This window comes from Pseudopodoces humilis, chromosome 25 (assembly GCF_049639895.1).
Source record: "Pseudopodoces humilis isolate 2021_Gansu_Grassland_sample_001 chromosome 25, ASM4963989v1, whole genome shotgun sequence".
NCBI lineage: Eukaryota > Metazoa > Chordata > Aves > Passeriformes > Paridae > Pseudopodoces > Pseudopodoces humilis.
In genome coordinates, this window is record NC_142224.1 from 584,747 (window position 1) to 607,551 (window position 22,805).

A 22,805-nucleotide genomic window follows, 5' to 3' on the forward strand; every position below is an offset into this window, starting at 1 on the left:
ATGCATCTTGCTGCAGTTCCCAGCTGTATCAACAGGGCATTATGCTCATTCCAAAGCTGAGGCTGCAGTATCATTATAAATGAATCACTGTGCATAGGTTTCCCATAGAAAAACTGGATCTCCTGGATTTAAAGGGCTTTTTGGTTGGAGAGAAGGTTAAAGAATTTATTCCACATGGGAGATTTCCACAGGACAGAGGTTGGCTCTCCAGTACGGCAGTAGCTGCCTTTATTTTTTGGCAGGTGGGCAAACAGCCACTGTTGATTTGGGGTGTTGGTCCCTGTATCCTGGTGTCCTGGATCTTTTTGAGGGGTGTGGAGTTGTTCTTGACCTAACAAATTCTTCCTTTGTGACAGAAAGAATAACATGTAGCTCTGGAAACAGCGAGTGCAGAGAGAAGGAGGGTTGAATGTAGTGGGGCATCCCTCTCTTCCCTCCATACTTAGTTCTGCAGGGGAATATCTGACACAGTGTGAGCTTTATTCCTAGGAAAAACTGCTGGAGTAGGGCAAGATATGGACAGGGAGTTTGAGCCAGGCTGAGTGAATCTGTGTGGGGTGTGCTGGTGCCTTCCTGAGCTTTTCTGTAGAGCCAAGTCCAGGAGCTGAGTTTCTGTCCCAAACGTGAGCATGGGGTGAGTTAGAAGGTGCCTGTGGAAGTGGTGTGTGCTGAGCACTGGGGGTGTGGAAAATGGAATCCTTCCTTTCCTCCTCTGCTGTCTTCAGAGTGAGGAAGGGATGGGCTGTTCACCCTGGGAAGGTGGGGATCTCTCCTGCCCCTTGCCTGGGGGGACTGAAAGGCTTCCTGCAAGCAGTGTCCGTGTCCAGGATGGAAGGAGCTCATCCTGATCCCAGGAGGGCTCAGTTAAAAACACACCTGGTGCCCTGGGCACATTCTGCTCCTCAGGCAGGGTGAGCTCAGGGGTGGTGTGACCCTCTGGGCATAACCTGCCAGCTTTGGGTGGGGGACAGGCCAGGGATGGGGATGGGCCAGCACACCCAGCCCCAGCTGTGGTTGCAGTGCTGACAGAATGAGTCCCCATGGCTGTGAGCAGCCTAAAGACTCCGGCAGGGACCCCGAGGTTCTCCACTCCCAGGGCCTGGCTTACCACTCTAATCCCCCTAGAGTATCCTGCTAATTGGAAACAGCACTTCCCAGCACATATTCCAGCAGCAAGCCAGCCCTCGGCCTTCTGAGCTCAGCTTTTATTTCATAAACATTGGTGACTGGAGGTTTTTCTCTCGCTGAAAACCAAGGGGAGTACTATGGGGTTTTCTTCATGTGGTTCCTGGCTGTCTTCTCCCTGTAGCAGAGGCAGGCTCAGCTCACCAGCTTATCCACCAGGAATTCCTGCACTCACTGGTTTCCATGTGCTGCTGATGGAAGTGCTGCTGGCAAGGCTTTACCATTGCCATTTCCAGGCATTTGAAATGCAGAGGGACAGCAACTTTCATCATTCCTATGGGCAATCCCAGTCACAGCCCTTGGGAGTTAAAGTAGTTCTTGTGGTCTTGGAAGATGTTCTCTGGAGACTTTGTGAAAAGCCCTTGTGCAGCAAAAGAGATTGCAGCCAGTTGGTGGTAAAACTAACTGAAAATGCTTTATTAGGAAAAAAAAAAGTTTCTTTTTTGGAAAATAACCCCACTGGCTGCCCCACAACTGTGGGTCATGTGGCTTTGGTGACTAAGTGTTTATTTTTTCCTGTCTGTCAGGAAAGCCTTGCTGTAATTTGTGCTGGGTTTGATTTCATTCCTCCTCCTCAAACCCCTTTACCCATTTCTCTGTTCTCATTGCCAGCCACGAGTTTGACTCGGAGCAGATTCCTGACCTGACCAAGGACATTTACATCCAGGACATCCACTGTGTGGGCTCCCTGTGCAAGCTGTACTTCCGTGAGCTCCCCAACCCCCTGCTCACCTACCAGCTCTACGAGAAGTTCTCAGTAAGTGTGAGGCAAATGTGGGGCACCTCCCCCTTCAGTGGGGCTTCAGCTGAGACAGCAGAGAAGTCCTGGAGGCTGGACCTGCCTTCCACACACTTCCCTCACTATCTGCTCTGCCTCAGTTGGGGTTTTTAGAGCCATCAGAAGGGTGTGTCAACAAAATTCCCAGCCTGACACTGTGCTGCCCATACTCATGATTCCATCCTGCCATTCCAAAGGGGCTGGCAGTGCCCCAGGGTCTGAGGGGCCTTTTCTGTGCCCCTTTTAGGCTACTCACAGGTGCCTCTGTCCCCTGTGCCACCCTGTATTGGTTCCACTCATGGGGTCCCAGCAGAAGGTCCCCAGCACACTTCCCATGCTTTGCAGGAATTCCCCTCTCATTTGCCATTTCCCAGGAATGGGATTGGAAGCAAATGCTGCTCTGAGTCTTCTGTAGGAATTCTCCGTGCCATTAATATTCCCCAGGTCATGACTTACGTGACCTTCCTTACATGATCCATATGCTGTGCTGTCCCCAGGACAGACCTCTCACCCAGGGGGAAGAAGAGTAACAAAACCCACCTCACTGCTAAGATTGGTACATTGGGGGTTTATTTGCAGCTAAATCCTTTCCTGCCTCGTTCCAGGATGCTGTTTCTGCTGCTACAGATGAGGAGAGGCTGGTTAAGATCCACGATGTGATCCAGCAGCTGCCCCCTCCCCACTACAGGTGAGTGGAGCCTTTGGGGTCTTGTGGGCATTTTGTACAAGAGGAATTCTGTAATTCCAGTTTCCTTCTCTAGACAGCCACACTCTGCCCCTGAACACTGAAATGGTTATGGCTGTAGAAAGTTGATTTGTGTTTTAATTAGCTCCTTACTTACACTGTACACTAAACATGGTCTTACTTCACATGCTTGGAAATGCCATCTAGGAGGGAAATAGGAGCTTGTTATGTCAGAGTAAGGAAGCAGTTTTATTGTGTCGGGGGCATAATACCAGTGCAAAGACTACTTTGAAAAAAAGTGAAATATAGCCAAAAGATTGCTCAGGCCTTCAGTCAAATTAGGTCAACTGTACTTTGTCTCCAGTTTGCCCCTCTCTGCAATAATAGTAACTAGCAAATAACAACAATGCTCTGAGAATAACTGATTTAATTAATTATATTAGTGTTAGATATTAGGGTAGCATAATATGGTGTTTAAAAATCGCCAGTGAAATACTGTATTTAAGTTAATTAGTAGTAATAAGAATTCATGCTGTGTGGTAGTGAGTCTTGACTAAGAACAACATTTTAATGGTCTTTAGCATTAAAAGTTATGGCAGGGTATGGTGAAAAGGCATCAGACAAATTGGTATTGGGGATTTGCTTTAATAACTATACAGAATTCTGTATGCTAATGATCCATTAATATTAATAACTAGTGATGCATGGTAAGTAGCATTCACTAATTGTGAATTGTAATTGGTAGAAAGAGCTCATGACAACATATGGTGGAAGTTACTTACAGATGGGTAACTATTTTAATTGGCTGGGACAGCTCCCCTGATGTGTCCCAGTGGTTTAGGTGACAATTTGGGGTGAATGCAGGCGGTATTTGGCTATTGATACCTAATTAGAATAGTTCATTACAGTCATCAATTGATTTTTATAATGTATGTTAGTCTGCAGGTCTAAGGGGTCAGGTGTAACACATGAGGACAGCTATTGATAACTATTTATAGACATTTCTGCCAATAAATGTTTAAATTTCAGTTACTGTGATGTGTGGTGATTAGCTGGACGATTGCAATGAGTGGCATAGATAGCTAATTATAGAAATTAACTGTGATTTAAGTGATGTGTTATAAACTACAGCTGTGTTACTTGCTCTTTAAATAAGGTTAGTTGGTGCAACAGCTGCATATGTTGTAGTAACTAATTGCAATATTGATGTTAATTGAGGGGGTATGGCCCTTTAAAAAATAAACTGATCTCCTTCTTTTCCATTCACCTTTTCCCTGAAATGATTTTTACTTGATGGGGCTGGTTAAACTGGGTGCTGGTACCAGCAGCACATTGATCTCAGAGAGGGGGCACAGCCAGCAGCTGGATGTAGAATGCTGTAGGTCACAGGGTGCTGCTCTTATTTCCTTGGGTTTGCTTGGAAAAAGGAAAAAAACACTTCATTTTTCTGCTATTCAGTGATAGCAGATAGTTGCAGGCAGGAGGTGTCTGTTTGGTTTCCAGCCAGAGCTGTTTTCTTCACTTCCAGTCTTGTCTGTTCTTGGCATTTTGAGCCCCAAACACCCTCTCTGCTCCAACTCACTTCCCCCCACAAAATAAGGATAGGCTGTGAGACAGACCAGGAGGGTACCAGCAGCATTTTCACTGCCACCTCCTGCTCCCTTCTCCCCAGCATGTATTAAACACAACAGTGTTTATATACAAATATACAAAACCCACCATTTTTTAATGTGAACAGAAGCCTCTGAAGTTTAACCTTCCTTAGCCACCTCTAAGAAACCTGCAACCAGGAATTTCCCAAGTAGAACTCAGGTACAGTTGGCTGGTTTTCAGTATCCTGGGGTGTCTAAATCAATGCTTCCCCCATGCCAGGATTAGCATTCCACATCCTTCCCCACACATCTCTGAGCAGCCCCTCATGATTCTCATATACCTGCAAAGTGTTTTTTGCTGTAACTGTCATTTCCTTGAGCCTGGACAAGTCAGGAGAGATTCACCCCAGCCTGTGTCAGCATTGCCAAAGGCAGGTCCACCATGGGGCTGAGGGGAAGGAGTTCAGCCTTCCTTTCTGAGAGCTGTCAAACCAAAAGGAAATAATGAGCTGGGTTTGTTCTGTGGATCACAGCCTGGCTTTGCTCAGTGGTGCTGAACATTTGCCTCTCTTCTGTTTTCCAGGACACTGGAGTTCCTAATGAGACACTTGGCTCGTCTGGCTGATTATTGCTCCATCACAAATATGCACACCAAGAACTTGGCCATTGTCTGGGCTCCAAACCTCCTCAGGTATTCTGGGATTTTCCCATTTCAATACAAGATAAATGTTTGCATTCATAAAAAACAGGTACTCCAGAAGATCCCAGCTTTCAGCAGCTGGAAAGAGCTCTTCCTTTCTTCACCCAGTGCACTCTTCTCCTGTAAAATATGGGAAATTATTCTAAGCAGGATTTAAGATCAGCAAGCAAGTTCCTGACCTAGTGATGTAAAACAGGCCCTGTATTATCCTGTCTCACACAACACAGTTCCAATGGCTGCAGTTCTGTCAGTAGTGACAAGGAAGAATTCCCTCAACCTTCTTTTAGAGGATAATTTCTCCTGTCTTGGTTAGATGAGACTGATGTGTCCTTGATCATCCAGGAAAATTTCTACAGTGGCATCACTGATTTCCCACTGCGTAAGTCCCTAGAGTCTAATTTGACAGCTTTTGGCTGCAAGAATTCAAACTTACAGAAATTATCTTGGATAAATCTGTTTTGTATCTGCATGTTAGGGCATTTAAAATTAATGGTGTAACTTAAAAATTTTACTTTAAAAGAAAAAAAGAATACCACCCTACTCTTTATTGTACTGATTTCTGAACTGCTGTTGTTACCAACCTGAGAAATCTGAGTGTGCAGTTCATCGTGGAATCCCAGAAGGGTTTGGGTTGGGAGGAAGATGAAAGCTCATCCAGTGCCACCCCGTGCTGTGGGCAGGGACACCTTCTGCTTTCCCAGGTTGCTCCAAGCCCTGTCCAACCTGGCCTTGGACACTCCCAGTCCATGCAGGTGGGCCCTTCTTTCTGGCAGTTCTCCCACAGGCAGTGGAGTGACCTCATGTTTGAGTTTGCTTCGGTGAGTCCTGGGGCGTTCACTCAGCAGGATCAGTTGGAGACATTCCCTGCTCGAGGGAAAATCCTCTTAGAGGCCACAGCAGGTTTGTACAACAGCACTGCCTTAAACTGTGCCAGACATAGAAATGAATTAACAAACAGCTCTTCATTTTGGGTGTTCAGTGTATTAACCTCAATTCTGACCTGTTTCACACTCCCTTTTCCTCCCAGCCCAGTGTTCCTCTTGCCCTATCAGTAAGATAGCAAGATAGGGCCCGGATCTGAAGTTTGGCCGTAAATCCCCAGTCAGTGATCATTTGTGAGCATTCCTGAGATTTAACCCCAGAACTGCCCTGAAGCCTTTTCTGCCCGAGCCCCAGGCCCGGTGGCCCCACAGGTGCCCAGGCCTCCCCCAGCAGGAGCCTCTTCCCTCACCAGGTGTCCCTTTGCAGGTCCAAGCAGATCGAGTCTGCCTGCTTCAGCGGCACTGCCGCCTTCATGGAGGTGCGGATCCAGTCGGTGGTGGTGGAGTTCATCCTGAACCACGTGGATGTGCTCTTCAGCTCCAAGCTCAGCTCCGTCATCCGCGACGGGGCAGGTGTGTGTTCTGTGCTCGCTTCACTCGGGTAGGAACAGCAGCACTTGATGGCTGCCTGAGCCTCCTCTGGGACATGGAAATGTTTTTATTTTAACCTAGAGGACATATTTCTGGGTTGAGATGTCAGAATCCAGACAGAAATTGCCTGGTTTTAGAAATTGCTGTCAGTACCTTTCTTAGAAGCCAAGGATGCCCCACAGGAATGCAGAGATGAATATTTGACTTCTACTTTTATGTCCTACCACTGAGAAGTTGCAAGGAATCACTTAAATCTTTGTCTCCCCTGCTCTCTCTCCTTTTTAAAGCCATCTTTACTGATGCTTCTGCATACTTACCCATTGGAGCTATATCTGTCTGCCCTCGTCCATACCTTAGAACACAATAGGAACAAACTGGTGTAAAGCAATCTCTCCGCATTCAGTAATGTTGAGGCTAAGAAACTTAAATCTCGCTCTTAAAGGGATATTTTGATATCTCCTGTGCTGGTTATTCCCTCTGCACAGCCCTTGTGGGCCCCTGAGCAGGGCTGAGCAGCCACACAGCTCAGGCTGGTGTTGCTTTAGAATGAGGAATGAAGCTGGAGCACCTGGAACATCATCCAGCCTTGGAGCCTACGAATTGCCTTGAATAACTGAGACCATATATCTGTTCCATTGAGAAGGAGCAGAGTTGCACCAGGAGGAAAGTTTATTCTCTGTGTTAGTGTTGCTGCCACAAGCAGTTCCTGCTCCTAAGCAGCATTAAGGCTGCACCATCTGCCTTTGTAACCTGCCCTTGCCTGCAACGTGCACAGCCATCGCATTTACCACCACCTGGGGACTGCAGAGAGCTGATTTTCCTCTGTATTTGCTGCTCCCTTCTTTTAAACAAACCCCACCTCTGCTCAGGCTGGCAGAGTTGATCCAAGTCCAGATTTTTCTCCTGCTGCAGGACAATTCTAAGTCCGTGGAAGCCAGAGGTTAGCTTGGCTGAGCAGTGCCAGCCCCAGCAGGCTGACTCTGCCAGGGGAAGGAGGATAAGCATGCTCAGAATCCCAGCCAGATGATTATCCAGGCTTAGAATGGCCCATGTAAATTCAGCTAATTGTTTAATGACTTGATCATTTGCATGCAGTGGCTTTGACACAGACCTGGCAGGGTGGAGGGTCAGGCTGCTGGGTTGGCTAAGTGCAGGAATTCTGCATTCCAGAATGGCTTCCTGGGAGCCTCTGGGGGTGAGCACAGCTCCCCCCAGCCTGTGAGCGGGGCAGGTGGTGCTACCAAACCTGTTTTAATCCAAACTTAACCCAGGACAGCATTTACAGTTCCCACACCTCCCCAGACTATGCATCCTTCACACAGAGCTGTGCTGCTCCAGGGACAGCTGTGGAATTGGACCAAGCAGGATGTTCTCCCCAACAGCCCTGAACTCACCTGGGAATAGCCCTAGAAACACCTGTACAAGAGGCAAAGCAGACACAGGAGCGCTGCTCATACAACGGGCTCCCTGTGATCTCTCCACTGAAGCTGTCAGCAGCAGGAGTCAGAAGCAGCTACTTTCAGATTTTACAGATTCGTCTCCAAAACCAGGCACAAGCTGTAAAGGCCATGGGCAGGACACGTAGCAGATTCTGTTTGCTGTGTCCAGGTGCACTTTGGCTCGGAGAAACTTTACTCACATATGGCTTTAGGAAAAAAAAAAAAAAGCTGCACCAAGAGGTGAAATCAATAAGGCTTTATACAAAGGAAAAACATTTTCTTTACAGGCTGTTGCATACAGATGAAGGAAAGTATGTCACAAAGGTTCCCATCCTAACTGCTTCCCTCTGCTTTTTTTTTTAATAGAGTAAGCCATTATTCTTTCAGTCATCAATGTATCTGCATGTGACATTGTGACCACATTTTGTCCACATCTTTCAATGGCTGGAATAAGAAAGGTTCAGAAAAACACAGCACCTCCCTAGACACGCAGAGCTGAGCTTTGATCTCTGCACTGCCGTTTGCTGACTCTCCTGTTGACTGTGGTTTTCCCTTGCAGGGCACAGCTCTTTATCCCGGCCCAAGTCTCTGCTGGTGTCCTCCCCCTCCACGAAGCTGCTCACACTGGAGGAGGCTCAGGCACGGACACAGGCCCAGATCAACTCTCCCATTGTGGCAGACAGCAAGTACATCGAAGTGGGAGAAGGCCCAGCAGCTTTGCAGGGGAAATTCCACACAGTCATTGACTTCCCTTCTGAAAGGTAGGGACAAGTTTCCTTTCCAGCATGTGTCATAACTGTTGTTTTGAATATAGCAAGAATTTGCTTATATTGACTTGAGACTTGTTCTATATGTAAAGTATTGTAGCCAGTTTTGCACCTGCCTTGGACTCTGGGAGGATTTGGCTCACATCAGTGGTCTAAGTTTAGCCATATAATTTGTGCTTCACTCCCTCTTGTTTTCAGCAGGGATATCATTTAATGTATAAATCCATGTTGTCTGTGTTGGGGTTTTCCAGGACTACGTGCCTGTCACAAATCGAGGTTCCCTTGAAGTGGAGCAGTTGGACAGGCTTGAGGACACCAGAAATTAAATATGGCAGTGGAAGACCCTAAGGTGGTTTTATAGTAGGAGTGACAGATGCTTCTGAATATCTTTATGGCTGCTGAGCTTCCCAGAGAGCTGGGGCTTCTTGCATGAAATCCATCCCCTTGGCTGCTGGACCGGGCTAGGAAGAGCCTTTCCTCACCTGCACTGCAGCTGCTTTGCAGAGGTTGGGGGAATTTACACAGGAACACTTTAGGGTTGAGCTGGAAGAATGAAAAAATCCTCAGCTGTGGAAAAGAGGGAGTTTCCATGCAGAAACCAGGAGTTTCTGAGCAGAAAGCAGGGAGTGCCGATAACAAGCAGCCAGGATTGAGCTGCAGCCCCACTTCTATCCATGTGTTCTCTCCCCAGGAAAAGGCCTCCAAGCAAGATGAAGAAGTCTCCAGTGGGGAGCTGGCGTTCCTTCTTCAACCTGGGAAAATCCTCCTCTGTGTCCAAGCGCAAACTGCAGCGCAACCCCAGCGAGCCCTCGGAAATGAAAGCCATAGCCCTGGCAGGTGAGGGCCCCTTCCAAAACCTGGGGTTTTCAGCATTGCAGGGTGATGTTTCCAGTGGGCTTTTATCTCCTTCTAGCGTTCAAGCCATGCATGACACCTCCAGTAGCTGTTCTTTCCCAGTGGATCTCAGACAGCTCTGGAGCCTGCAGGGGTTCACATCTCTGTGCTTTGCTTGGAACAGCTTTGGAAAGACAAGATGTGGCTGTTGCATAATGAGTCACAGGATAATTCCTTCTGACACTCTCATTATGAAATGAGAATAGTTCTGGTTCCCCTTGCTGCTCTCAGAAGATGAAATGAGGGAAAGGCACCTTCACATTCCAAAAGCTCTACCAGAGTAGGCAGCCAACCCTTTGTAGCCACAGCCAGGATATGTAGGTGGGATTCTCAGCCTTTATAAAATTTTCTGTCTCTTTCCAAACTTAAAAATAGCAACAGTGTGTTTTTGCAGTAAAACACACCACAAATCCCAAAATGGGCCCAGGAGAACTTTTATCCCCTCATCTCCCAGGTCGATCTTTAAATTCTTACCCTCACAGTCCTCACACTCTCTATGACGCCCTTCAGGACTGTCTCCTCAGAAACTGAAATTATACTTGTTTAGTGCCCATAAAAGAGGGTGTCTAAATGTTCCTTCTTTCCCCCTTTTTGAGATGTTTTGCCTGTGGGGAGTTGCTTCCCAGCATGTCACCTGCAGCAGTGACCACTTGGGTCGGTCACCATTTCCAGGTAAAATGAGAATCAGAAACCCACCTTCAAAACAAAATTACTCTCAGAACAGTGATGTTGGTACTAGAAATGCATTTGTGTTTTTCCTGCCACGATAATCCAGCTAAATGTAAACCCTTTTCCTAACCGATCCTTTCCCTTTGTGGTTCCTTCCCTCAGGAGGACGAGGAGACAGTGGGACGCTCCGCTCGGCCAAGAGTGAAGAGTCCCTCACCTCCCTGCATGCTGTGGATGGTAAGGAAAAATCCTACCTGCACTTGCAAGGAATGGGCATTAAGGGAGGCATTTTGACATCTCTGGCTCTAGATATTCAACAGGGCAAATTTTCCACCCCTCCAGGGGAAGCTGAACTTACTAAATGATGAAGCAGCTTTCTGCTCCCAGCACAGATGGGTCTCACAGAAATGCTTTTCATGGCTTTTCCTGCTTTTAAAGTTAAAAAAAGCAAACCTCTTGCTCTGGTGTAGCTGGCGCTACATGTTTGTTCCTTGGCTCCTCCCCTTGCTATTTCGAGGTTGACGGGACAGCATTGTGAAGGAAAGTGCTTGCTGAGAATGGCCTTCAGCACGTTTAAAGCTTCTCTGCTTGTGCACACAGCTTAGTTTCAGACTAAATCATGCCTGGCAAGTGGTGTAAAAGAGTTTAAGCAAACGGAATGAGCAGTCACTGCCAACCATGTTACTCTGTGTGCAGAGATCACCAGGAGAGTCTCTGGCTGCCTTAGGACTGCTCTGACTGCCCCCACTGGGCCTGGCGTCCTGGACAGGAGGTTTTGTCACTAACCCACAGTGTCTCCTTGCTTCCAGGTGAATCCAAACTGTTTCGGCCCAGAAGGCCCAGGTCCAGCAGCGATGCCCTGTCTGCCTCCTTCAATGGGGATCTCCTGGGGAACATGAACCGCTGCAACTCCTATGACAACCTCCCCCATGATGACAGTGACGGGGACGAGGGGCTCATCCACGTCCCTGCCCTCATCTCTCCCCGCTCCTCGGAGGATGTGGACCTCAGCCCGCCGGACATCGGTGTCGCCAGCCTGGACTTTGACCCCATGTCCTTCCAGTGCAGCCCCCCCCAGGCAGAGTCCGAGTGCCTGGACAGCAGCACCTCCCTGATGGAGTCCATCGATACTAATAAGGAGAAGCCGAGCCTGCTCAAGAAGGATTTAGAATCAGGCAGCCAGTCCCAGACCCCAGGCAGTGCCACGAGCTCTGAACCAGTGTCCCCTTTCCAGGAGAAGATGAGTCCCTTCTTTACACTGGACCTGAGCCCCACAGAAGAGCAGCCCTGCAAACCCCCCAGCTTCTCACCCAAGACAGCCCGAAAACCCATCAAATCTCCACCACTGAGCACAGAACCCACCTCCTTTGTGCTGCCCAGCCGTGTGCCAGAGGCCATGGGAGGAGTGCCCACCATATCCAGGAACTCCTCTGCTTCCAGCTGGAGCAAAGAGATTGGCATCACTGAGATCACAAACAGGTCCCCAACTCAGATGTCCTTGCCCCTGAAAAACAGTGAAACAGGAACAGGGGAAGGAGCCCACCAAGAGCTGCAGCATCCCCAGCTAGTGGCTGCTTGTAAAGCAGAGTTTCCAGAAGAAGGGGAGAGAGCCATGCCAAGCAGTCAGACTAAGACTGTACCCAGTGGACACACCCAGCCAGGTACAGTGCATTTTCCTCCATTCTTTCTTTAAGTTCCAAAGGGGAGCTGCTCTCAGAACTGTCCTCTGCGTGCCTTTAGGAGAGGGGATTGCCCATCAGTTCTGGTCACGAGTGTCTTGCAGGGCTGTGCAGATCAGTAAAGTCTTAGGCTCCTCCTTCTCCCCAACATCACACAAATCTCGGATAATTTCCATAATGCTTTATATTCTGCTTTTTTTTCCCCCCATCCTGTCATGCGTGAAAATCTCTAGCATGTCCTTCTCAATCATTTCAGCCAATAGACCATCTAAGACTTTCCTTTTTTAGATTAAAAATCTGCCAACACTCGAAGAAGGGACCTTTCCACCTAAAACCTTATGATCAAAATTGTGTAAGGGTATCTCATTCTCTGCTACCTCCTTCCTACCTCTCTAGAAATGCAAGAGGAGCCTTTAGACAATCTCTTGGGTTTTTTCCTCTTTGTGATGAACTTTGTGCTGTCGAGCAGCATTTGCCTGTGAGACACAAGTGTTTCACATCAGAAGGAACTGCCACTGTGAAAGTGTGGAGAGCATCTATTTTTTTATAATAGTCGTTAAGGTCACTCTCCATATTGGGTAACATAAAATCACTCTCTCTCTCAATTTTCCCCCCATTAGGAGCAGTTGCCCTCGACTCCCCCCAGGATCCTGTTCCTGTCAGTTCTGTGTCTCTTATCCCTCCTCCTCCTCCGAAAAACGCAGCGCGCATGCTGGCCCTAGCGTTAGCCGAGTCCGCACAGCAAGCATCCGCCCAGTCCCACAAAAGGCCAGGAGATGCTCATGCTGAAAGCACAAATTATGGAGAGGCTGAAGCTGGCACAGCTTTAGAAAAACTCCATCTCTCTGCGGGTGCTCCCGACAAGCTCCACCTGTTCACTGCTCTGCCCGAGAACCGCCTGCACTTCCAGCCCGGGGCACCTTTAGAGCAGGACTGCCAAGCCGGGGAGCAGAACCACCCGCCCGGCGCACCTGGAGGCCAGGAGGCCCCGCCTCTCCACACCGGCGTGCCCGGGGACACACCTGGCAGCAGGGATGTGGAGCAGGAGCAGTGCAGCTTCCACCCCGGCAGAGCGGGGGACAAGGAGCCCTTGGCGGCCCTCGCGGGGGACTGGGAGCACGCGGCCCTCCACGGCCCAGGGGCGCTGCCGGAGCAGGAGCTGCCCGGCACGGAGGCGGCTGTGGAGCAGCCCCAGCTGCGCGTGGGCCCGGCTGGGGACAAGCTGCACGCTCCCTGCGCGGCCGAGGACAAGCTGCAGTCTCCCTCCGTGGGTCCAGCCGGGGACAAGGGTGCTCCGGCCGCGGTGCCGTACCTGAGCACCCTCCCCAGCACGGCCGCCGAGCCCCGCGCCCCGCCCGGGGCCGCCCCCCAGGCAGATGGCACCGTCCCTCGCACGGTCACGGCCCCAGCACAGAGACAGGAGCACCAGGCAGCCGTGGGACAGGTGCCAGCGGCCAAAGCACCCAGCGGCTCTGGGCAGGTACGTGCTGCTCCCTGCACAGCTCCTCTGAAATGCTGAGCACTGGGAACGTCGGTCCAGATCCAAATGGCAAGGGGGGGGCATTTACAGGACACCAGGAGTGATGTGGGTGGAACAGACACAGCCGTGCAGGAAATCTTGTGCTGCTTTCCTAAGTGAACATATCAGAATACCCACTCCCATTGGTTTTAAGGACACAAGTATCTGCAGGGGAAGCTGACAAAGGGATCATTAGTTCAGAACGCTCAGAAAGAAGAATTTTTGCATCCTCTGATAAGGACCTCTTCCAGCATCCTGGTTAGGCTCTTGTCCAGTCAGCGACAGGATGAGAAGACACAGTCTTAACCTGCACCAGAGGAGGTTTAGGTTGGACAACAGGAAGAATTTCTTCACAGAATGAAAGGTGATTAGAAGGGGTGATTAGGTGCTGGAAGGGCTGCGCAGGGAGCTGGTGGAGTTCCCATCCCTGGAGGTGTCCAAGGGGCAACTGGACATGGCACTCAGTGCTCTGGGCTGGTGACAAGGGGGGGAATCAGTCTCAGGTTGGACTCAATGGTCTCAGAGGTCTCTTCCAACCTCAATGATTCTGTTAAACAAAGCAGGTCAGATTTCTTGTGCCAGATTGAAACATGGAAGTGTTCTGTCAGAAATCCAAAGCCCCTAGCCCATCCTAAGCCCCACAGCCACATTTAAGGCAGGAATTTCTGCTCCGCTGCCCTTCCAGATCTGCTCACTAGGGCCTGAGGAGGTTAAATCCAGGAACATTTTCATTAACATCAGACATTTAAAAGCAGACCACCTAATGAAACAATGAGGGCACCATGTGAAGAGACAGACACCTCCTCCTTTTCCTCTGGTTTGGCATTTGCAGAGCATGCCAGTTGTGGTGGGTCCCAAAATCTGTCAGTGGCATCATGGCCTGCCCATGAGAGGGAATCTACATGTCTGTCCTTCCCAAGCAAACAAAATCCAGGCACAGACATGCTGGAATGGAGCTGATTGGTACAAGTGTCTGGGATGTTCTAACTACAGAGCTGCTTGTCCCTGACTGTCTGCTTTCTTCCCTGCAGATGTGGAGCACTGCTGCACCTGAAAAGCCTCCGGAATCCGCGCCTGGCTTTGTCTCTGAGAGCAGTTCCAGTGCCCGTGGCTCCTCTTCCATGCCCACAGGCCACCAGAGCCACTTGGAAAAGCCTCGGGAGAGCATGAGGGCCCCCCCGCTGCACCTGCGCTCCGAATCAGTCCCTGCTCCCTCCTCCTACAGCTTCACCCCGCCCGTGCCACCTGTGAGGACGCTGGAGAGCAAGATCGCAGCGGCCATGCACTCTAACAACACGGACACCATCAACAACTCCAACTACCACTCCTTCCTGGCCTCCTCTATGCTGGCCTCTTCTGTGGAGGAGGCGCTGCTGCCGCCGCCGCCACCGCCGCCTCCCAAGCACTCATCGCTGCAGCCGGTGTACGTGCCGCACCCCAAGCCGGAGAGCCTTCCCGAGCCCCTGGGGCCTGACAGCTACCCGCACGCCAAGCACCAGTACCGGCCTGAGAGCGTCCCTGCCCACGGCTACCACAGCAAGGCCGAGCAGCACCAGCCCTACCCGCCCCGCCCGGAGCCACCCGTGGCCGCAGGCGCACGCTACGGCTCCTATGGCACGCAGGGCAAGGGCTCTGCTACGGGCCTGCACCCCAAGCCCCGCGGCCGCACTGACTTCGTGTCCTCTGTGAGCCCCACGGGGCTGCGGGGCACTGGCTACGCCGAGGAGGCCCCCCCGTACCCCACCATCCGCAGGGTGCAGTCGCTGCACGTGCCCAGCCCTGCCGCCGCCGCCGCCATCCGCTCCGTGCCCATCTCCCGCACAGAGGTGCCCCCGGACGACGAGCCCATGTACTGCCCACGCCCCCTCTACCAGTACAAGCCGTATCAGCCCCACTCTGACTACCACGTCACGCAGCTCCAGCCTTACTTTGAGAACGGGCGGGTCCATTATCGCTACAGTCCCTACTCCAGCTCCTCCGGCTCCCCCTACTACGCCGCGGCCGACGGGAGCTTCTATGACCTGGATCCCTACAGCACCGTGCGGGTCCGGCCCTTTCACGGCCTGCCCAGCCGCGAGTTCGGCCCCTACACATCCCGGCTGCAGGGCAAGGGGCTGTACCGCTACCCCAGCCTGGCTGCCTACCCCCGGGCAGGGCTCATCAATCACCTGGGCAAAGAGCACAGCTTCGTGAGCAGGGACGTGCCCCCCGCTCCGGACATCAAGCACATGTACATGTCCTGGGACCTGGAGGACATGGAGAAGTACCGCATGCAGTCCATCCGCCGCGAGAGCCGCACGCGCCAGAAGGTCAAAGGGCCCCTCATGTCCCAGTATGACAACGTGGCCCCGCTGCTGCAGGACGAGCTGGGGGGTCTTGACGCCATCCACCTGCGCAGCAAATCGGATCCTGGCAAGAGCGGCCTGCTCACGGTGGCAGAAGGGAAGGAGGGCAGGTACCCAGCCAAGGCAGCCACACCCGAAGGGGATGAGCGTTACTACGGGCAGCACACGGAGCCTGAGCTGGACAGAGCCCACTACCACGGCGGGGGCTATGGGAACGGGCAGCCGGAGAAGCCGTCCCTGCCCCAGAAGCAGAGCAGCATCCGGAACAGGAAGATGCACGAGCCAGGTGGCGGTAGCAGCGAGCACAGGACGCATTTGCAGCAGGACGCGAACCACAGGCAGCCTTCCGAACCCAAAAATGGGCCCCCCTATCCTGAGTACAGGCCCAAGGGTGGCCCAGAGCCCTCTGAGCCCATGGGCTACCAGCACTCGGGCAGCAAGTACATCCCAGCCAGCCAGGAGACGCTGAGGCTGAACCACAAGGAAGGGAGGCTGGCAGAGGACAGGCCAGACCTGGAGAGGCCCCGAGGCAGAGCGTCCATGGAGAAGCACTCCAGAGACTGCTACAAGGAGGAGGAACACGCTGCCCCTCCTGTGGCACCACCACCCAAGCCCGAGCGGAGCCACAGCCTCCGGATGCGGGAGCACCCCGAGCCCATGGAGAGGGACTCTGCCCTGCTGTACCCCTACCAAACCCTGGGCAAGCGCCAAAGCACGATGACTGTGGTGTCCCAGTACGATAATCTGGAGGATTACCACACCCTGCCTCAGCACCAAAGAGGGGGCTATGCTGGGGCAGGGGGCTTCATGCCCCCCGGCTTCCCCCACGTGCACAGCAGAACTTACGCCACGGCACTGGGGCAGGGAGCCTTCCTCCCCACAGAGCTGTGTCTGCAGAGGCCTGAGACAGAGGTGCATGTCGAGTGAGCTGGGGGGGATGAGGGATAGAGTCTAAGCAGCCTCTGCTGGACAGTGGACTGTTTTATTTTTTCAGTGATGGAAAAAACCTCCCCAACCCTGCCCCAGTGAGCAAAGAAAATCCCCCCCCAGCCCTCCCCCAGCCCCCACTCACTGTTTTTATGTAGTAGAGCTATAGATTTTCATGTAGTTTTGAGCCACCTGGGAGGACAGGGCAGGCTGTTGGAGCACAGGTTTTGCCAGAGGCGGGGTAGGGCTGATACAGATGCTGTTGGGGCAGGAAGGGAAGGAGTTTTCCCTTCCCAGATGTGACGCTGCTGCTCCTCTCCACAGCCATGGTCCCACGTGTGATGGGCTGTGCACAGTGGGTTGTGCCTGCAGCTCTGTGCTGCTGCAAGCTGCCCACTCCAGGCTGGTTCCCAGGAAAGGGCCGTGGAGGAACCTCAGAGTTCAGCCCCTTGGAGTTACACAGAGAGTGGGGCTGGGGGAGGGCTCCCCAGGGATCCTCTCCTTGCTGAGGCCCTGCCTGTCCTGTGGGTGTAGTGCACCCACTGCAGCTGCTCTGAGCTGGGTGGGGGCCTGTTTTGGCTTAAAGCCCGTGGAGTAGGCTCCGAAGCCAGCTCAGAACATGACACGCTCGTTACATTTCTTGCTAATTAACAATCTGCTTCTGCCTACAAGCAGTCCATTTCCTTCACATTTCTCTGTTGTAAGCAGAGGCCAGCTGTGGGAGCCATGTAGGGCAGGTTTGCATTTCTCACACCAAAAGAAATAAAATACAAAACTACACCGAACCCTGCCCCCAGAGCTGGGAACAGCACACCCGTTCCATGCCAGTCTTTTCCTCTTTGCTGCAAGGATATCTGGCCCAGATGAGCTCATTTCATCCTGTGGCTGGCAACACTCTATCATCTCACTGCAAAAAATACTAGAAAAATAGATTTTTAAAAAGTCTATAGCATTATGTAAATCAGGGCCTACCTTGCCAGCTGTGTATGATAAGTCGTCTGCATGAGCAGCTGCCCTGGGCCAGGTGCTGCAGCAATTCCATCAGGGAGTGCTCCTGCTGAGCTTAAGCTGGAGGTCTCCAGATTCTCTGCAGCCCCTGAGTTCCAGGCTGGGCAGAGATCCCTGTGGAGTTGTGGCACACAGGGAGCTGTGATGTGCCCAGGTACAGCTCCCCCAGTACTCAGTGAGTAGGGACAGAAGGCCAGTGCCCTCTAAAATACACCAAAAACAGTGTCCAAGCTGTTGAAAAACTGATATTGTAAAAACAACCTGGCAGTCCCTCATGCTGCCTCTCAGACTCCCCAGAACTCACACCCCCTGTACAAATAAAGCACACCCATTCCATTAGGTAGGGCTTGCAAGCAATACTGGAGATTTAGCAGTTTTTAAATGTTCACTGATAAATTCCAAGGCCATTCTTGTTCCGTGTGGTTGAATAACTTCTCTACCTGTTTTGAATCTTTAATGTTTTATGAAAAACCTGGAAGTCCTGCAGTTAGCACATGGCTGCTAGGTGGGGTTTTTTTGAACAAAAAGTTTCATGGCTATTTTTGGACTTTTAAATCCTAAGGAAAACCTGCTTCTAGTTGCTGACTACTCTGTAGCTGTTTGCTTCTTTTAACTTTGGAGCCTTGTCTGGGGCTGTTTCAGTAACTACCTTCTGGTTCTATTTTATTGTGCAATGCTGGTGTTTTAAGCATTTTGTTTAGAAGAGTTCTCACATGTTACGGAACAAAGTCTGGCAGTAAGAGAAAAGAATGAAAAAAAAAAAAAGAAAGAAAAAAGCAGCACTGTGATCCAGGTTACCACAATCTCCTTGTGAGGAATTCCCAGGTAGAGGGGTTGGGGTTTTTGGTGAGGGAATGCTTTTTGTAATGTTTTCTTTTAAGGAAAACTGACAGAACTGCACAGAAAGAGGCCATTGGGTGAGCCACCCTGTCTCCACTGGCAGTAATTCCCAAGAAAGGCTGAGGTGCCCCGCTTCCTCGGGAGCCAGGCTGGATTATCTGTGTTCCCAGCAGAACTGTGATGTGCCAGGGCCAGGACCAGCCTCAGCCCCTGATTACCTGCCAGGTCTCTGGTTGAAGCAGGGACAAGTGTTTGGTTCAGGCTATTTGGGATTCAGGTAATGAGAGCTGCAGGTCCAACCTCTCTCTCCATGAAAGCCTTAACTCTCCCCGTGCCCCGCAGCCTCCCCCTCCCTCTGCCTGGGCCTTACGTCAGCCAGGACTATCCTGCCACTATGAGGGGCTGGTCCCAGCTCCTACTAATTGTAAACGCCTCTGGATTTTCCTGCTCGAAGCCACTGTCTCCCTGTAGAGCCCAAGTGCCATCCCTGGACAGCTTCTGCTCCTCAGTGCTGTGCTGCTCCCGCCGAGCCGGGCTCTCCCTGCGTTGTGTGAAGTGCCAGGTGCGAAGCACCCGCTCATCCCATGGGAAACAAACCCTTCAGCACCTTTCCCAAAGGGCTTCTGGAAGTGCACACCTGTACCCCTAACCCAGAGGGCTGCTGCAAACAGCCTTTTGGGAATGAGAGGAAGAAGACAGCAGAGCAGTGACTCCCAGCCATCTCCCCCTCGGCTCGCAGCCACAGCCAGCTGTGCTCCAAGGGTGGAAGCTCTCCAAGAACCCATGTCCAGCACTGCTGAGCCACAGTACAGAATTTAAAAAGGTGAAAGCACCAGCTTTTCCCAAGTAACATAGACCAACACCTTTGTTTTATCGTGTCCTGCCCACGGCTTCAGCAGCATCCTGCATGATCCCGCCCTGCCAAGCCATACAGTGAACTATGCACTGCTCTGGGCTCAGTCTGCGGGTCCTACAGAGTTTTATGTTCTCATTAACCCCAGAATTCATAGGTGAGGTTGGAAAGGGTGTCATGCATCAGAGTGAGGCAGGGAGGTGACACCAGGAGTCTAAGGTGGGTGAGCTGGAGGATGGTGACAGCCCAGTCCTGTGTCCCAGAGGGAAGAGAACAAGGGGACAGCATCGCAAATAATCCTCAAATCCAAGTTCGGTTGTGCTCGGGCTCAGTAATTCCTTGCCTAACCACATCCCCACGAGGTGACAGCAGCTCTGTTCCTCAGCAGTTCCCTCACATGGGCACATCGTCAGGTGTCACTCCCTCTGTTTCCAGACGAGGGTCTCCCAGTGCATGCAGGAATGGAGCTCCAGGAGTGTGCTCCAGCTCTGGATTTTCACCTCTGCTTTGGAGCAGGACGTGACCCACAGGAGACCTTCCTTGGGAAGGGGAGTGCAGTCGTAGGTGAGTAATGAGGACTTGGCCCCTATGAAGTCTTACGTAAAGCATTAATTTCTGATTTTTGCAGAGTCTTATCAGGTGATATCTATATGCATCTCTGAGAACACCCCCACAACTTTGTGCCTATGTCTTTGCAGTGATCCCCCTCCCCTGCTCACCACTGGGGGGATCAGTGAGGATTGCACAGTGGTAGTAAGTTGCTACACAAAACCAAAACCGACTTGAAAACGTCCTGTTCCTCTTTGACCCCAGAAGGGACAGAACCTCAAGTGTGCTCTGCCATCCCCCAGGCTGGTGACAGGGCATTGACTCGAGTGGTGTGTTAAATGTCAGGAAATCTGGGTGAGAAATTGTTTTCCTTCCCTTTGTTGTGGCGGCTTAGGCATGTTCCTGTTTCCCCAGAGCCCCAGGTCCCACGTGAAAGGCATGGTGTGGTGTGAGCCAGCACCACAGTTCCTCGTGTGCAGAGTCCTGCCTTGTCCAGCTGGGGAGAGGGAGGGGGGGAGAAAAGGGTTGTTTTGCCATTCATTTTCCTGCTGTAGAAGACTTGATTTTTCTTTCCCTGAGCCGCATGAGAGGAACATCCCAGGAAGTCTTGGGTTACCTTTGAAGTTCCCTTCACTTTAATTTATAGAGTGTCTTTTTTTGTGAACTGGTGTAAAATGTATATGCCGACAAGCTCATGTATTTTTATGTAAATATTTTTTGTGGTTTCCCCACTTGCCCTTCTCTGTAAATATTTAGAATTCTCATATTCTTCTCACCCTGTATGATGCAGATGTGGTTTTGTTTCTGTTTTTTATTTGTACTGTAATGCAACAATCCAGACTGAGGTGTCTTGTGGTATTAAACAAAAGCAACAGTCCCACTGAGCTCACACTCAGATGTGCAACTTGACAGCATTAATCAAGCCAGGTTAAAAACTACTCAGGTGTGCCTGTGTGTATTTTTTCCTCTGGCTCATTAATTAACAGTGTACTTAAAAAACAAAACGGGAAGAGCCAGCTTGGGGCCGTGCCTTGGAGGGAGGGATGCTGGCAGGCAGCTAAGGATGAAGGAGGTGACTTTGAATTCCTATGCCAAGGCTTGGGCTTATCTGTGCCATTCCACCTGTGCCCATTGCTGCTTCCTAACAATAAATAAACCTGCCTGGGCTCTTTGAGTGTCCCTTTCCTCTCACCCAGCATGACAGCATGAGCAGAAACAGCCTGGCCCTGGCACTGAAAGCACAGGGCAGATGAAGTCAGGACAAACAGATGGCACAGGCCACCTCCTAGTTGGCTGGGAAGGATTCTGGGCACCGCAGTAATACTGCTCATAGTTAATTAATGGCAAAAAAATTATTAAAGGAAGTGAATTTCAAACATTTTTAACATGGTAAGAAGGAACTCTCACAGTCTTTTCATCCAGTAAATATTACAGGCTTTAGAACTGCTGCCAGGAATAAAACCAGCCCAATTCTTCTCTCCTTGGAGGACAGGTGATCCCACAGCTCATGGACCTGTGGGGCAGGGGTGACTCCTGCTGTGCAGTCCCGCTCTGCCCAGAGGTTTTGTGTGATCGAGAGGGACTGCATTAGGGCTTTGGAAATATTTGCCTCATCTGGTCCCAAATCTTCACTTTCCAGTCCAGATCTGCTTATTAATGCACATCCAGACTCTCTGCTGCAGTCCTTGTAAGGTCCCACCAGAAAACCCAGCAACCCACCCCTCCTGCCTGAGCCAGGAATTCCTGCTCTTCCAGAGCCAGGACCAGAGCTGCCCTCAGAGGGGGCAAATAGAAATGGGAGGACTTGGCAAATCTTGACTTCTGAGTTCAGTAGACAAATTCACATCTTGACTAAAGTGCTGGTGGCTGGTCAGGACACTCGGGCTGGGTGGGTAAGGGAACAGCAGGAGGATGAACCCCAGCGGTGTTTCCTCAGGGAGTAGCTCCAGAAGTGACATCCCCAGCTTAGCTTGGCTTGGCCTGAAGTGCTCCAAAAGCAGCACCACGGGCATTTCCTTTAATTCCACCGAGATCCCAGCGAGCCAAGAATTGCGGGCTCAGGGTTGCACACACCAGGAGAGGGCTCGGGTGCCCCTGCAGCGCTGGGAGCAGCTCGGTTGCAGACAGTTCTCAACCACTGCTGTAAGGATGGAAACTCCATCCCTCTCTGGCAGCCTGTCCAGAGCAGCTGAGGTTTGTGGGCAGAGCAGGTTGAAGAAAAGGGAGAAGGACGGGTTTAAATTGTGCCAAAGGACTGGTAAAATCCAGGGCGCAGAATCGCTTTTCCTCCCGAGGAATTTCCAGCAGGCAGCGCTGTTAGACTGCCTTTGCCTCTCAAACCTGACCTAGCTGGCCACTGAAAAGGATGATGATGTTCCTTTCTAGCAGTTTCTGCTCACTTTGCAACTCCTTACGTGTAAGGATGGGTTTCCTTTCAATTTTTTCGTGTTAGAAGATATCTGCAGAGTGCTCAGCATCCTGAGGAGCAGCCCCTGTGTGTGTCCAGCCGAGCAGCCTCACTCACCCCAAATCCTGAGCATCCCCACCAGGAAGTGACCTGCAGAACTCGGCAGGGCACTGCTGCTCTCCAGAGCAGCCACGGGCTGTTCCAGGGCCCCATCCCTAAGAAACACAACAATATGTTCATTTCTATGCTAAAAGTAATCCAAAACCAGCAACTGATGCTGGAAAAGGCAGGAAGATGCTCAGTCCTTCCTTCTTCCCTCCAGCTGGTGCACGGATGCCCTGCTAAGATCCAACATGAGCTCACAGAGCCAGAAGAGCCCCCAACACAAGCTCCGAGCCCAGCACCTGCCAGAGCAAGGCTTGGGCAAATACATCCCCAGCCATGCCACGGCTGAGCCTCCCTTCCCGTTCCCGTTCTCCTTTCCCAAAGCCAAGCCGACATTTGTGTTCACCTTTCCATCACCCGGGGTCTGAGGGGCCAGGCAGGGCAGGGGAACA

At 51.3% G+C, this 22,805-nt stretch overlaps 1 protein-coding gene across 6 annotated transcripts in view; it reads left to right on the forward strand.

The window, feature by feature from the left end:
* Positions 1 to 20,910, forward strand: part of ARHGAP32 (Rho GTPase activating protein 32) — a 238,162-nt gene extending 217,252 nt beyond the window's left edge. For all 6 annotated transcript variants that reach the window (XM_088066735.1, XM_088066736.1, XM_088066738.1 and 3 more), the window contains 10 exons: positions 1,798 to 1,942; positions 2,569 to 2,651; positions 4,824 to 4,931; positions 6,189 to 6,334; positions 8,351 to 8,552; positions 9,250 to 9,395; positions 10,284 to 10,358; positions 10,931 to 11,782; positions 12,421 to 13,280; positions 14,351 to 20,910. In XM_088066735.1, the coding sequence (XP_087922861.1) occupies positions 1,798 to 1,942; positions 2,569 to 2,651; positions 4,824 to 4,931; positions 6,189 to 6,334; positions 8,351 to 8,552; positions 9,250 to 9,395; positions 10,284 to 10,358; positions 10,931 to 11,782; positions 12,421 to 13,280; positions 14,351 to 16,591 (4,858 nt within the window). In that variant the 3' untranslated portion in view covers positions 16,592 to 20,910. The remainder of the gene's footprint in view (positions 1 to 1,797; positions 1,943 to 2,568; positions 2,652 to 4,823; positions 4,932 to 6,188; positions 6,335 to 8,350; positions 8,553 to 9,249; positions 9,396 to 10,283; positions 10,359 to 10,930; positions 11,783 to 12,420; positions 13,281 to 14,350) is intronic.
* Positions 20,911 to 22,805: the final 1,895 nt, after the last annotated feature.